This window comes from Chelonoidis abingdonii, chromosome 2 (assembly GCF_003597395.2).
Source record: "Chelonoidis abingdonii isolate Lonesome George chromosome 2, CheloAbing_2.0, whole genome shotgun sequence".
Taxonomy (NCBI): domain Eukaryota; kingdom Metazoa; phylum Chordata; order Testudines; family Testudinidae; genus Chelonoidis; species Chelonoidis abingdonii.
In genome coordinates, this window is record NC_133770.1 from 101,089,184 (window position 1) to 101,105,582 (window position 16,399).

Sequence of the window (16,399 nt, forward strand, 5' to 3'; positions counted from 1 at the left end):
TTCTGATACAGATATCTGTGACCAAATGATGCTGCCTAGAAGACAGTCTAATTAAAAAGTAAGAAAGAGAAAGAGAAAGAACAAGCTTTGAAATGATAAAATCATTAAACAAGAGCAGCTTGCAAAGCTTATTAAGAAGGAAATAGACTGAAAATAAATTTTTTCAAAAATAATTGCATCCCTTGTTGAAAATGGAAATGAGCCTGTAGTAATCCTTTCAAAATTGAGGAAGTACTCAAATTGATCCAGTAATAAGATGCATATCTAAAACCTGTATATTAAAGTAACATTTAGGATTTATCAACTAGCTAAAGCAAAGAAACAAAGAGCTAAACGTTTTTTTTCCAGCCCTAATTCTGCCCATTAGAACTAGTCAGGTTATTCACTGTAAACAACAGGCTCTCAATTTTTAACTCAATTGATCTCATTGGTTTACTCCTGGTTTACACTGGTGCAGCTTTTTTTTTTTTTTAAATTTGCTCCCACTGACATCAACTTTTTGACACTGGCTTCAGAGAAGCAATATTGTGAATGGTGTCTAGTTATTGCATTGGTCTCAGTAAAGTGCATGATACAATCTTTCATGTTAAATATACGTTTCATTCACCCTTTTGGACAAAGTGGCCACATAAATCTAATCTAACTTCTTCTAGTGAGATCATTACGTGAAATTTTAAATAAAGGTTATGTTCCTTTGTGAATTTACTCATGGTATAATGAAATTCAAAATATGTAAAAGTAAATAAATATTGCTTTGGCATTCTAATAGAATTTGCACTACCATCTCATCCTTTCACTGGCAAATGTGCAAGCAGTCATTGAAATCTATGTTGTTTTGCTTTTTGGATAGTGGAAGTCTTTAAAGTAAGAACAAATGACCAGCTATATGAGTCAACACTCATATAGCTAATAAATTTGAGGAGAGTAAAATGTGTCTGCTCCATACATAGTAACTTCTATTTACATTGTATATGATGTTGTGATAGACACCCAATACAATACAACACACACACATGCAAATTCTTAATTTTACATTGACATCCTATTATAGTAGTTAGTGTGATAACAGGGATGGAATTCAAGTTATCTGACAGTGTATTATCAGTGTCAATCACAACATAGTGAAGTAGCACTTTTGAATACACCACCACCAAGACACCAGTCTATATTAAGAACTATAGGCCCACATCTTGCAAGTTTCTCAGTGTGAGCAGACCCAGTCCTCAAACAGAGCCCCAGTGGCTAAAGTGGGGCTCCACCTACACAAAACAGCTTGCAGGATCAGGGCCTCACTGTCTGTAAAATTTCAATTTGAAAATACGTCTTTTGTAATTTAGAACAGGCCAGAGAAAAGAAAAAAAATTGGAAGTCACAGCAAAAACTGACCAGTCTGAATAGCACTAAACAAAATGAATCCTTTTTTAAAAAGTAGGAGGATTAAGTTTCAGCCTTATGGGAAGCTGATTTATAACATCAAACAAAGTTTAAAAATGGAAATAGCAACTGGCTCGTGGCTAAAAGCACCAAATTCTTGTTCTGTCATTCCATAATAGTGCACTTTGCCAAATGAATAGTCACTACTGCAATTTCATTTAATACACATTTGGGGGCATTTTCTGTTTGTTTGTTTAAAGTTCTATGTTCACTTGCCATAACAGACAATATTAATCCACTACGTGCCTCCAAAATGAAAAATGTATACTTAATTTTGCCAAGTTATCTACTTTAAAAAAAAAAAAAAAAAAAAAAAAACACTATGGCCTCATTTTCCAGCTAAAATGCTGAAAATAATAAGGTGTTTAGCAGATTTATGTTTCAGACATTCAAGTATGAGAAAGGACTCCAACCTGAACTTCTGTTTGTGAAAGGAATAGTATCCACATATAGAAATAATATATTTTCTTATGGGACTGAAAGCTTATTTTCTTACAAGTCTACAATGTTAAACTAGAATCCTCAATGTCTTAACTGTAGATTAGTTAATATTTAAATTATATTAAGGGAAAAGAAGCAGGAAGGGAAAATGAGGAAATAGAAGACCGAAATCTCCAGGGATTAGGTATGCAGACGATGTTGATCCCCCACTCCCACCCAAAAGGGTCCCCAGTCCTACCTGTTATATCACAGCAAAACCACAGTATTTCTAGGAAACAAAAAGCAAGCTCAGACTTTATCTGAGAATATCTTGGGAACGTGTTGCTGTCACCAGAAGTCCAATCAGGACAATAGAAGTTGAAGATGGAAGAGACCTGATTGATCATGGAGCATATCCTCTTGGAAGCACTAGAGATAATACATACCTCACATACACACATTTGAGCAAGGATGAACCTGATAATAGATTGATATTGCACTGCTTCACTTGGAGCATCATAAAAAACTGAGGTAACAGTGTAAGCAGGACACCTAATGGTACAGCAATTGCAGTAAAAAGGAGAAACTTGCATGAGAATTCTCAAAAATTACAAAAACAGAAGTAGGAGTGGAAAAACATTTTCACAGTCAAAATTTTTTTTATTGAAAAGTAAAAATACAACCATAGGCTGAGAATACTTCACCCTTTGTACAAAAAAAGGTGTACATTTTTGTTTTAATGTAAGCCTTTGCTAAGTGGCTTTGATTCAAAACGTGACACAGCTTTCCTGCAGCAACCAACCTAACCACATCGATTCTAAAGGACACAGGAAATAACATGAGATATGTGACATGCCATGCTATTTGTTGAGGTTGTCTCCTTTACTAGCAATCATTTACTCATTCAAATAAGTTGTAATATGTGTTCCAATCTGAACCATGGAAACTAGCCACCAATTTGAGTAAGTAACTTCTTACTTCTTTGCCGAAGGCATTGTTGAAATAACTGACCCAACTGCTAAAACAAGCTTCTTCCCCCAGCCCTGCCTCATTCCCTTTCAGTTTTATATATCTCTACATATTGGATCAGTGTCAGGAAACCCACATGAATTTGCTGCACAAATTCATTTCAAAGATACACTTCTACTCTCAAACATGCAATTTAAAAACACAGACTCACAACTTGTTAAAATATGTGTGAAATCAAAAAAAAAAAAGTACCATTTTCAAGACCAAATCATCATTTAGACTGATTTAACCACAGAACCATCAGCAGCAATAAATGGAAATAAGTGCATAGAACTTGGAAAGAAGTATTAACTATTCTGCATTCAGGGCAAATTCTACTCAGATGTGCACACAATTTCCATTGAATCTAATCAGCAGTGTGAACGCATATCAAAACTCAAAAATTGGCATATCTAGTTGCTATGGTAATACAAATAATAGAGTAATATTTTGTTTCAAGCATCAAATCAGTGAAGTCAGAACTACCACTAAAACTACAATTGTATTTACAGTGGAAAAGTGATTTAGGAGTAAATTCAAACCCAATGTGAGTAGGCAGCTGCTTAAACCAGCCCAGAATTTCGCTCTACCATTACAATTCTCTATTATTTAAATATCCACGGGGTCCCTCTTATTGGCTCTTAAAGTGTTTTATCATAATCCCCAATCAGCAGTTGCAATGGGGATACGGAAACAGAATTTTTGCATATGATAGGATTTAATGTGTTTTGGTTGTGAGATATCAAACCTGGCATATTCCATGAGAGCTCTCCTTATGAGGTTGATTATTAGTTATATTGTGGTTGTGCTCAAAGATCCAGTTAGGTGATGGGAACGCCTTGTGATAGAAGCTGTAGAAACACATAGAAGCACACAGTCCTTGCAAGCCCAGCAAATACTAAAACAGACTTTACATGTGTGCACCAGTGGAAATAGAGCGCTGAATGAAATGTATATCATTTCAAAGCTTGACAATAAGCATAACTGGAGAAGTGGGAGGTGGGTTACATTAAAATGACAGACAATGTTGATTAATAGTTAGAGCATGGGGCTGGAGGCCAAAATCCTAAATCTCAGCTCTCCCCAACCTCTCTGTGCCTCAGATTCCAAATCTGCCAATAGGCGAAGTAATACTTAGCTACCTAAGAGAGGAATTGTGAAGGTTACATTGCCCCTTTGCCAAGCAGTGGCAGATTGCCAGGGCCTTGCAGGTCAGTTACCTATTTGTAGCATAAACTGATGTTGAATCAAATATCATCCTCCTGTAATATGTTTACTTGAGTGCACTTTGTAAATAGTGTTTCACTGAACAGGACACAAGTAATTCTCTTCTTGCAGAAACCTCAAGTAAATCACCATTGCCCTGTCCACTGAGCAGCTGATTTGTGCCCTTCTCTTCCTCTCCCCATAGCCTCACAGCTTCATAGTCTCCTCTTCCTTCCCCAGCGCCCAACATTTACACCTGAGACGTCTCTAGCGGCAGGTCTACACTACAAAATTAAGTCAACCTAAGTTATGTTGATGTACAGCCACCACAGTGATTAAATCGCTTTTGCATGTCCACACTACACCCCTCATGTTGGCGTTGTGCATCCTCACCAAGAACACTTGCACCAATTTAACTATCAGTGTGAGGCATTGTGGGATGGCTTCTGAAAGGCAGCAACAGTCGATGTAAGCAACGCAGTGTCTACACTGACACCGTGTCCATCTAATTACATTAACTTAAGCTCTCACAGAGGTGGAGTTAAGTCAGTGTAATCAGCGAGTGGGAGCTGCATTTTAGTGACATAAATTTAGTGACATTTAGGTTGACATAAGCTGCCTTATGTTGACCTAACTCTGTAGCGTAGACATGGCTAAGCAAAGCTGTGTCAGTCAGGGGTGTGATCTGTGACTGATAACTGTGAGGGCCAAAGCTTCCAATGCAGACACAGCTGTACCGGCAAAACTGTCCTTTATCCAGCATAGCTTGTTTTGCTTGAAGGGGAGAAGGGGGGACAGGAATATACCATGTCGGTAAAAGCGCAGTTTTGCCAATACAAGCTGTGTCCACACTAGGAACACTTTGGCAACATAGTAGACCAGTGTAGCTATAGCAGAGTGCTCCTAGGGTAGATCTGGCCTAAAGCTGCTAAAGAGACCATATGGCCTGAAAGGAGTCTGCATCTCCTTACTATATGTTCCATTCTATGCATCTGAAGAAGTGGGCTGTAGCCCACGAAAACTTATGCTCAAATAAATTTATGAGTCTCTAAGGGTATGGCTACACTTGAGAGTTGCAGCGCTGGTGATGGGGTTACAGCGCTGCAACTTACTCTGTGTCCGCACTTGCAAAGCATAGGCTGTAGCGCTGGCTGTACATCTGGTCTGGTTGGGGTGTAACGATTCCAGCGCTGGTGATGCAGCGCTGCTCATCAAGTGTGGCCAGCAAAAGCGCTTTTATTGGCCTCCAGGGTATTAGGAGGTATCCCAGCATACGTTTTCAGCCACTCTGCTCATCGTTTTGCACTCCACTGCCCTGGGTCAGGTAAGCTGCATAGGGACCAGGGCGGAATCCACATTGCTGTAGCAGACCCTCCCGCTCTTCCCAGGTGACCCGCAGCAGCGAGATATCTAGGAAGCTAGCCAGTCACAGCAGCTGGAACTCGTTGCTGAAGAAGAAGCAGAGGAGCGGGTTCTCAGTAAGCGGCTTTTATTTTCAGGATGGAACTGTTTTTGGAAGGGGGGCGGTTATGGCTGCCTGCATGCATGCCTAAATGTGGAATAGCCCATTGATGTAGTCTATCACGTCGCGGTAATCGGCCTCTGTAATCTCTTCAAAAGTTTCAGCCAGAGCGTGGGCAATGCACTTGTGCAAGTTTATAGGGAGAGCCACTGTGGTCCTTGTCCCAGTCAGGCTAACGCGTCCACTCCACTGTGCCGTGATGGGTGGGGGGACCATTGCTGCACACAGGCAAGCTGCATAGGGGCCAGGACGGAATCCGCATTGCTGTAGAAGACCCTCCCTTGCTTCCCAGGTGACCCACAGCAGCGAGATATCTGGCAGGATAAAATCCTGTGGAAAATGTAGGGATAGTCTTCAGTGTAGGTCTCCCCCAGGTTCTCGCTGCTTTCCCCAATGCACAGAAACCCCAGTGAGCCCTGACTCAAGCAGCTTCCCTTCCCAGGTGAGCCGTGGGTGCAAGATGGCTCCCAGGAGAAACTGCTGTGGCAAATGTGGCGGTGGTGTTGAGTGCGGTATCCCCCTAGCTGCTATCTGCTTCCCCCAATGCACAGAAATCCCAGTGAGCCCTGACTCAAGCAGCTCCCCTTCCCAGGTGAGATGCGGCAGCGAGATGGCTTCATTAATCACTCATTCCCCATTACTCACCATGTTTTCGCTGCTGTGGCCTCTCTGTGCTATGTTTGCTATGTGTAAATGTTGCTAGAAATACTCTAAAAACTCCTTCACTGTGATTATAAACAATGCAGCCTCTGTAATAAATGTTTCTATTTCTGTTTTTTTAAGGGCCCTTGGATACTCCGGCCCTATCACGGACTGATGAAAGGCTACAGAACTTGAGGAGGAAACCAAAGAAAAGCAAAGAAGATTTGGTGAAAGCAGTTATGAATCAGTACCGTGCCGCCCCCTCCCCCTTGTCCCAAAGCTCTTTCCCTTGTGCCCCAATGTCAGCTCCAAAACCCCCTTCCCCAGCATCCAGGTTCTTACCACCACCAGCTGCCCCAACACCTGTACGTTCACCAACCAGCCCTGAGAACTACGACCCTTACCCTCTGCACTCAACCCCCATCACCATGCAGTATTTTCATCCTGAAGTGCAGCAGTCATTGCACAGCACTCCAGACAGGACATATTCAAACCTGTGACTGTACAGTTCACCACCCCACCCCCCTGCCCTTTTAGGTTCCCAAAATGTTGTGTGTCTGTCAAGAAAGTTATTTTCTTTTCAATAAATGAATTCTTGGCTTTGAAAACAGTCTTTATTATTGCAGAAAGTGAAAGATACCGTAGCCCAGGAAAGAAAAGCTCAGCTCCACCCTGCGCGCAAGGACACGAGATTGAGAAGCTGCCCTGTCAGTGGAGAAGTGGGTGGCTATTGCAATCTGGAAGCTGGCACTCCAGACAGCTACCGATCGGTCACAAACAGTTTGGAGTGGGAAAGTCAACATTGGAATAGTGTTGATGCAAGTTTGCAGGGCCATTAATTGCATCCTGATAAGAAGAACCGTGACTCTGGGGAACATGCAGGACATTCTGGATGTCTTTGCACAAATGGGTTTCCCTAACTGTGGAGGGGCGATAGATGGGACGCATGTCCCTATTCTGGCACCACCCCACCTGGCATCGGAGTACATTAATCGGAAGGGGTATTCTCTGTGGTTCTCCAAGCTCTTGTGGATCACCATGGGCGTTTCCTTGACATTACACAGGCTGGCCTGGAAAGGTGCATGATGCATGCATCTTTTCGAACAGTGGCCTGTTCAGGAAGCTGCAGGCAGGGACTTTTTCCCAGACCACAAGATCACCGTAGGGGACGTCGAAATGTCCATTGTGATCCTTGGAGACCCCCTTACCCATTAACGCCATGGCTCATGAAACCGTAATAAGGGAAGTTGACAGGAGCAAGGACCGTTCAACTACAGGTTGAGCCAGTGCAGAATGACTGTGGAGTGTGCTTTTGGCCGTTTAAAAGGCGCTGGAGGTGTTTTATGGCGAGCTAGACTTGGGGCGAAAGCTTGCATCCCTGCGGTTTATTCTGTGATGCCTGTACCGCTCCATAATATTGTGAGGAGGGTGAAACATTCGGAGAAATGGACCTCCAGGTTCAACACCTGGAGGCTGATATTTGCACAGTCCAGAGAGAACAGGCGCACTAGAGAGGCCGCACAGGCTACATAGGATTAGGGATGCCTTTAAAGGAGCAATTGATGCTGAAGCCAATAGTAATGTTTGGTGCCTCGCACGGGAGTGAAGTGTGCTGGTACAATGATTTTGCAGTGCCTGGTTTCCCTTGGAGTATAGCATGTTTGGCGAGCTCAGCACACAGCTCCATGAAAGTGGCTTTTCTCATCCGAAAGTTCTGCAGCCACTGCTTGTCATCCCAGACTTCCATGACAATGTGATCCCACCACTCAGTGCTTGTTTCCCGAACCCAAAGGTGGCATTCCACGGTGCTGAGCATGTCCGTTACTGCCACAAGCAATTTATTGTCAAACGGTTCAGGTGACTCGATATCATCGTCAGACTCCTCACTGTCACATTGGAGCTGAAGAAATAGCTCTGCTGCCAAACGTGATGTGCTGGCGACACTCATCAGCAAAGTCCTCAGCAGCTCGGGCTCCATTTCCCACAGAAATCGCGCTGCAGACTCACAATGGCGCCAAACTGCTGGGATGTGAAGTGATGCACCACGGGGCAATGGGACAGGAAGCGGAATGACCTGCACCCTTCCGTCCCCTTCCCACAACCCACAGCGCCAAAATGGGACCAGGTGCTCTGTGGGATAGCTGCCCACAATCCACCACTCCCAACAGTGCTGCAAATGCTGCAAATGTGGCCACACTGCAGCGCTGGTAGCTGTCAGTGTGGCCACAGTGCAGCGCTGTCCCTAAACAGCTGTACCAAGACAGCTGTAACTCCCAGCGCTGCACATCTCCAAGTGTAGCCATACCCTAAGGTGCCACAAATACTCCAGTTCTTTTTGCGAATACAGACTAACAGGGCTTCTCCTCTGAAATCTACCCTCCTTGTGCAGCTGCTCTGCAACACAATGGAACTGCAAAGCCTAAACTATCAGACAAGGGTGAGTGCTTTAACCTTCCTTTCTATAACCTTACAGAGCTTTAACATACCCTTATTAAGTCTTGGGATGCAGTTAACCAGTGCTTATACATCAGTGATTGCTAATATGCAAGCCATTAGCACTTTCCAAAGCAATTAATTACTTAAATGTTTGCATTGTACTGAGAAGACGTCACATATGTAAAGCCCATCTAAATAGCAAGTATTCTATTTTTTGGTAATTAAAATGCAGAAAAAAGCACTTCAGATTTTGTATACATTTGCATTTATCATATATTGGTATATACATATGAATACACAGATACTCACTTTCATATGCATAGACATACATAACAACACACTACAGGAGGCTAATTAAAATACCAGCTTAATAGGTGGAGGAGCTGTGCATCTGTCAGAGATGGAGCTGTCAGCAGACAAAACACATACAGTATTAAACCCTTGCTTTAAACACACACCCCAGTTCAATTTACATAAGTTGAGTATTGTACTCTACTATCAATATTTTGTTCCTCAAATGCACTTAGGCTGTAGTGTAGACATAACCTATGTTGGCACCCCTCAGGGTGTGAATATTCCACACACACACACACCAAAGCAACATAAGTTCCACCGATGAAAGTGTTTGTGTGCACAGCTTCTTCCGCTGACATAGCTTATGCCGCTTGCGAAGGTGTTTTTTTGGTCCACTTAGAGTGTCTTCACCAGATACGCTGCAGTAGCACAGCTGTATCAGTACAGGTGCGCCGCTGCTGTGCTGCATGTATAGATATACCCTTAGTATAACTATTTGCAGCAAGTGCACTTATAAGTTTGGTTGCCTATTGACATTGCCTTCTTTGTTGATTATGGTTATAAAAAGGCTTTTTTTCTTTAAATGGAAAAACTAATGAATAGATTCTTCAACCCTCTCTATTCTGCAAGCACTTGTGCTCAGGCTAAAGGAGCAAAAATTGAGAGCTCTTGTTAAGTTATTGGCAGCACAACCCTGCCACCATATGCACACATTTTCCCTGTGAGGAAAACAGCCAAGGTATGTCATAGCTGGCTCAGTAAATAAGCACTCTTCTTGCAATATAACCAGACAATTACTTATTTTGATAGGGCTCCACTGTATATACATTAACTCACACACACAGGGGCCAATTCTGTCACCTTTATTCCTGCCGAGTGTTACCTCGCTCCCAAAATACTTGCAGAATGAGTATTACCCGGTATGATTAAGGTGGCAGAATTGGGCCCTAAATAAAGAAGTTTTATAGTCCATTTTGACACAGTTGAAAGCCAAGAATTACAATACTAGAGAACTGTTATGGCAAACCGTTTAATATAGACAGAAACAGTATCAGACCTCATACTGTACACACTAACCAAATAGCACTATTGTCCTTCCTTGCAGTAAAATGCATGTGAAAAACAAACAAAATAAAAATGATACAAGTTAAAGAATGAGATCATGTGTGCTCATAAGTCTAACAAAAACTGTCAACTCAACATGTCAGAGTCCAAATGAGGTATCAAATAACAGACTCCCACAACATGTACCATGACCTCATGGCCATAAAGTGCAAAGTGAAACTCAACTGAATGTTTTGTGTCTGGACCAACATAAACTAGATAAAACTCTATCACCAGCCCTTAACGTCTTTATGCATTTCATGGAATCATTAAAGCTGATAAGGATGAATGACACATTGCTTAAGAGGGGATGACTTTCAATGATTAGTATCTATGAATCTACCACCCTCATCATCAGGATGTCTAGACTGTGTTTGACCATTCTTACATGACAAGCGAGTTCTGGAGTTACGGGCCCCTCAAGTAATATCACATTACTGACCACAGTTTATGCTAATTGCAACTGTGGCACAACGGCCTGAGAAGAGAAGCAGACTTTCTGGCCGACAGCTATAGCAGCTCACGCATCACCAGTACAACAGCTACGTGTGAAGCACAGCTTAGGAGGTAGACACACTGGATTCCACACTACCTTTAGTTTCTAAATGGTCTTTAGGGGTAACCTGAAATAGAAAATATTACTGTGGTCTAATTTTAAGGTGAGAAAGGCATGAATAATTGTTGTAGCAAAATCCTATTCATGGTAATAGCGACTACTAGTAAGTATCAAGAGGCAACCGCAGATCTAACATGATGGACATATTTCAAATCTGCATAACAAGAAGTTTAACACTCTTTCCAGCATGGGGGCAAATAATATCTTTGCCATCTTTTTAAATAGCTTTCACGTTATGCCAACATTACCACAGTCTTGGCAGGTTGAAACCCAAAGAAGCTTAGGCAAAATTTTGATTGTTCTGGCTAGGAGGCTATTTCTACCGGGCAGAAATTTGCCTTCTAAAATGCAATTAGAAGATAATTCCTGTAATTGTAAATCGGGAATATTCACTATGTGTATGATATAAAGGCAAACAATATGACATACTGATTATTAATTTTGCATATTTGTGAACTTAGGACATGTCTTAAATACAATATTCATAAATACAAGGTGATTGTACCTCATGATGCACATACACATCACCGAGATTTGGAATAACCCAAGCACCACTGGGAATATCAGCAACTTCTATGCCAAACCAATTCATCAAGATACAAGCAATCTGATGATAGCGAGTTAAGGCAGGCATGTACATTCACTATGCTTGTTCTTGAAGAGTTACAAAAAAAAGTAAAGTTTGATCTAAAAGGAACATGGAAGAACTGTAACATTATGAACAATGTTGGACCAGTCACTTATACTGCTGCCTAAAACTGGTCTATCGCAAAGATCACAGCAAACACACATACCCAAATGCCAGAGCCAGCCCTCAGAAACATCATGAGATTGTCTGACACTCCATGAAAGAGCTTGCCTCCCTAAATTAATAAATGGATTACAATGGATTTAGACGAGTTCAAGGGCAGGTACCTTTTTTCTTTATTGTATGTAAAGCACTTAATACACTGTTGTTGCAATAAATAATACAGTATATTAGCATTTTTGACTCTCAGCTATGCATATGTTTTATTTATTTCTATATATTGCCTATAAATATTATTAATTTAAGGCCCAATCTTTTGTTGAGAATAATTTTGCTCACACAAAGATTTTAATCTGACCATTTTTGCCAGAACCATAGATTGAGGATGAAAACCAAGAGCTATATATGATATGGCAGTAAAAGTGCAGCCAAATGTATATGTTTCCTCCTTACATCTGAGAAATTCCTTGAAGGTAATGAAATTTTTGCACTAAGGCTGGGGGTAAAATATGGTCCGAAGTGGATGGATATACATTTTTGTCGTGTATTTGTTTTCAGACAGGTAGGATTAAGCCTTTCATACATAAGGTACCAGAATAAGGTCTGATCAACACACAGTTTTTGAACAATTTATGTTGTTTTATCAAAATAAGCTATACTAATATACACACTTTTATGCTGGTATAACCACATCTACACCAGGGTTTGCACCAATTTAACAATATCAGTTTCTAAACCAATACAGTTAATTTGTTACAAAAAGTACATGTGTGTAGACAAACCCATAGATGCTAAAAGGGCATATTCCACCTTCTTTTCCTATGCAAAACTACCATTGCAAGTCAATGGGAATTCTGTGCTAGAATGCAGCGTAATATATGGCGGTGATACAAATCTGGGACCATATAATGTCCTTGACCCGTACATGCAATTCCCATTTGTATCTGGTAGACAGATGACAATATGTGAGCCAAAAGTTGTAAAAGAAACTTTAACCATTGGTTTAGCAGTATAAAGCAATATTTGAACATGAGTAAAACATTTTGTTCCATGCAGTCTACAGAATAATTTAAAGACACCATAAACGTGCACACTAATATACATTTAGTGATGTACAAATATTGCATTGTATTGGACAATTCTCATATTAAAATTAATAAATGAAAAACCCTTATACAAGTAGAGATCCAAAACACCAGACACTATGGGAAACTGAAGAGAACCTCTGTAGTTAATGAAATGCCCAATATCTAGCCTTGCACATTCCCAGTGTATAATACTGTGCTCACATGAATGGTTGGCCACTGAAAATCAAAACTAAACTGATGCAGAATACAGTGGAAAGCAGGTTACCTGAATTGTAGTGCTACCACTGATTTGCCAGTTACACTTCAGTTTGCTATTGATAAAGTGCACTAGGCAATAACTGGCATGACTATTACTGGAAATTACTACTATTAAAACTATTACTGTGACTGGATTGGTGAAAATGTATGTTAGCTTCACTGTTCTGTTAATCTGGGTTTACACCAACACGTGTGAGACAGATTCTGATCTCGTGTGTTTACATTTTCAATAATTCTGTTTTATTTGGTTTTGGAATGTTCATGATTCCTTTTTTATTATTAAAACGTCAACAACATTAACAATAAAGTCAGTTGTCTCTCAGCTGTATTGAAATCTGTTTTTAATTCTCAAAGTTTGGAGAAAGATATAACTTTATAAAAAATTGACATTGAAGTCATCTCCTTAACCAAAACTTAAAGCTGTACATTTTTGGCACTCTAATGAGCACTGTACTAGCATCTGATTTCTTTTTTTGAATACAAAAAAAGAAAAGAGTAATCAGCTCTTTGTATAATAAAGAAGTGATATTCAGTTGAAATTTTTAAAAAGTGAATGCTCAGAAGTATATCCAATTTAAAATTTCTCAGATACATCATTTTAGTTTATTGTAGCACTTTATTGGTTTGTATTGCTGCACAAATTCATTACAATATGTTTGGATTTACAGTCAGGGCAGGGGTGCTGTATCAGTTTTTATAGTGGGGAGGCTGAAAGCAGAAACAGTGTATTTGGTTGTTATGACTACTTCAAGCAAGGGGGTGCTGCTGCACCCCCAGCATCCCTAGTGCCAGCACCCCTGAGTCAGGGCTCAGGATATGTGGTGTCAAAAGGATGATCTCATGTACCTGAACAGTGAGGCAGGTTCTGGAGTCATGATGATGGTCTGATCTATCATCCACCTATTACTTTAAGAGAAACGTTAAAATTTGGAACTGCTATTTTATGATTCTCAAATGAGGATTCATCCTGTATCATTCACCTCAATGGTAATTTTACCAGTTAGTTCAATGGAAGCAGTAAAACATGCCACCAAAAAGCACTCTTCTGCTGCTCACCTTTTGAGATCATACATTACAGTGAACTATCAAGCAACTGGCATTTTGAAGATGGCATACTGCGTTCTATCTTTGTCAACAGGTCTAACACTCCTGGTGTGAAAAACTACTGCCAAACAATTATACTGTGGAAAAAAACAAACATACTCTTTATCACTTCTTTACTGCTATTCATAGATTGGGGTCCTGGTCCATATCTAGGGCTCCTAGACAGGACAGTAATACCAATAAAACAATAACAATTGCTACCTCTTAATACTATAACCTTTAGTATTACCCTTGCACCTAAACTTAGTCTGTGTTTCAAAACAATTTTATCTGAGCTGCACAATCACAGCAAAGGGAGTCAACTCCCCCCAAAACCCTGCCCTCGTTACATCAAGGACAGGTACAAACTTGCTTCTTAGAACCAGAGTGTCCCTTGATTTCAAGATTGTGTAATCAGCTTTTCTAAAAGGCCTGTTTCTCCTTTTCGAAGATGGTTTTATTGTCCCAAGTCACGAAATGCAAACTCACTTATGCTCAACAGTTCTAAAAGGCTTTCTAAAACTATCAGGTCTCTTCTCAAGCGATTTTTTAACAAAAATCTACATTGTGTTGTTGTTGTTGTTGTTGTTGGAGGATTTCCAAGATAAAAACGATTTTCCCTGGAACTGAAGTTGGCTGCCTCCTCTTGAAACTTACAAAAGGGGGGTGGAGGGGGGAGAGAAGAGTTTGACCAGCCAGAAGCTGTTTTTCTCCTAACATTGAAACCGGTTCCTTAACGTATTAAAATCTTGCAATCAACTAGTCTTTTCAATATGCCCAGGTCAGTGAGAGAAACAGCAAGCGCAGCTGATAGTAAGAGACATGCAGCTCATTAATAAAGCTTGCCAATTTCTTTAGACTGGGCAACACACGTATAAGTGTTTCCCGTTTTTAAGAAGAGTGGGGGGAACGGGCACATACTGAGCTTTTTCCTTGGTGTATTTCTGCCGGACAGATAAACAATGCTCAGGAAACGATCAGGAGCAGGTGAGAATGACAAGAGAAGAGACCAACATCACTGCAGTTGTTATAAAACTTAGGCTTGCATGGAACAAGAGTTATTTGGCTCACGCAGGCATGTGAATCATTCGTGGCGTTCCCCCCCCTCCCCATGCTGTATTAGTTACAGGAAGACGATCATAATACGCCTGGGGCAGCAACCCCTTAGTAGGACAAGCTAACCTCTTGTGAAACCGACACAGCAGCCTGTCACTCCCTCTCCCCTCGTGGCTTATTACCCCACCGATGCTTCCGAAAGGCACTAAAACACTTCCAAGTATATTGACACGATGTGCACGCGGACACGCCGGGAGGGATTGCTTGACCAAGCTGCCTAGGAAACTCATCGGGCCAGGTACCGCTGGGTCACACCCCGGCAGCCCCACGTGCGGAACCACGCCAGGGCAGAACGTGGCCCCCTAGTTAGTGAAGGGCAGAGTGGGAGCTAACAGAGGGGCCGATAAAATCTCTGACATCTTCAGCCAGCCTAGGAGATCGCAGCGCGGTGTGATTCCCGGGTGAGGGGGAAGGAGACAGCAAGCCCCACACTCAGGAAGTGGCATGCCGCGAAGCTGTCACAGCGCGGCCAAGGAGCTGGGACACTGCCCCCCGGCCCTGATAGCGCAGCGCTGGGGCAGCGCCGGCTGACGCCCGGAACTCCAGCTATGGAGCCAGAGAGAAAGTTTAAAGCTTCCCCGCCCCCCAGCCCTGGAGGCAGCGGGGCTCCGTCCGAGCCGCCCCACTTGGGCGCCCCCCACAGCGCGGCCAGCCCCCCGGGGTGCGATCGGTACCTTTCTTCTCCTCCACGGCGGCGCTGAGGGAGAAGCGGGCGAGGAGCAGCACCAGGACAGCGGCTGCTGCCCGAGGCCGGCGGATCCAGTCCCCCATCCGGGGCTGGGAACTAATCCCGGGGGCTCGGCGCGGCTCTTCCCTCGTTCCTCCGGCGGCGCTCAGCTCCTCTCCCCGGGTCCGCGCACCATGCTGAGCTGCTACCCGGGCACCAGGCGGCGGCGGCGGCGGCGCTGGGGCTAAGGGACTCCGGGCTCCGCGCTCCCCAGCGGCTGGCAGCGGCTCCCACCCCATGTGCGTGGCGGAGAAAGTGCCCGGGGTCTGGCTGGGAGCCGGCGGCTGCTCCCGGGTCTCCTCCTCCGGCGGTGGCTGCGCGCCCGGGGCTGAGGGAGCTCCGCTCTCTCCCCCTCCTCCTAACGCCTCCGGTCGCAGCAAAACTTTCCCTGCACGCAGCGAGCGAGCAAACTAGCCAGCAGCGCTCAGGGGTTTCCTTGGGGGAATCCGCCCGCCCAGGAGGGGGCGGGCCAGCGGGGATGGGGGCGGAGATGAGCAGGGGGAGGAGGCGGCGGCCTTGGTGGCGCCTCGCCCTGCTGGGCTCCAGGTGAGGGGCTGGCCGGGGCGCTCACCTGCCCGGGAGGCGGGGAGGAAGCGAAGGAAATTCCCTGCCCCCGTCTCCCTAGGCCCTGGCTCCAGCTGTCCCACCCCTGCCCAGCCCGGGCATCTCTCCCCTTAGCTGGAGCCTTTGCTAAAGA

At 43.1% G+C, this 16,399-nt stretch overlaps 1 protein-coding gene across 2 annotated transcripts in view; it reads right to left on the minus strand.

Annotated features, from left to right (window-relative positions):
* Window positions 1-16,101, minus strand: part of EGFR (epidermal growth factor receptor) — a 516,130-nt gene extending 500,029 nt beyond the window's left edge. For both annotated transcript variants that reach the window (XR_012655247.1, XM_032793483.2), the window contains exon 1: window positions 15,650-16,101. Coding sequence is in view for 1 of the 2 variants with exons in the window: in XM_032793483.2 (XP_032649374.1) it covers window positions 15,650-15,941 (292 nt within the window). In the remaining variant the exon portion in view is untranslated. The remainder of the gene's footprint in view (window positions 1-15,649) is intronic.
* Window positions 16,102-16,399: the final 298 nt, after the last annotated feature.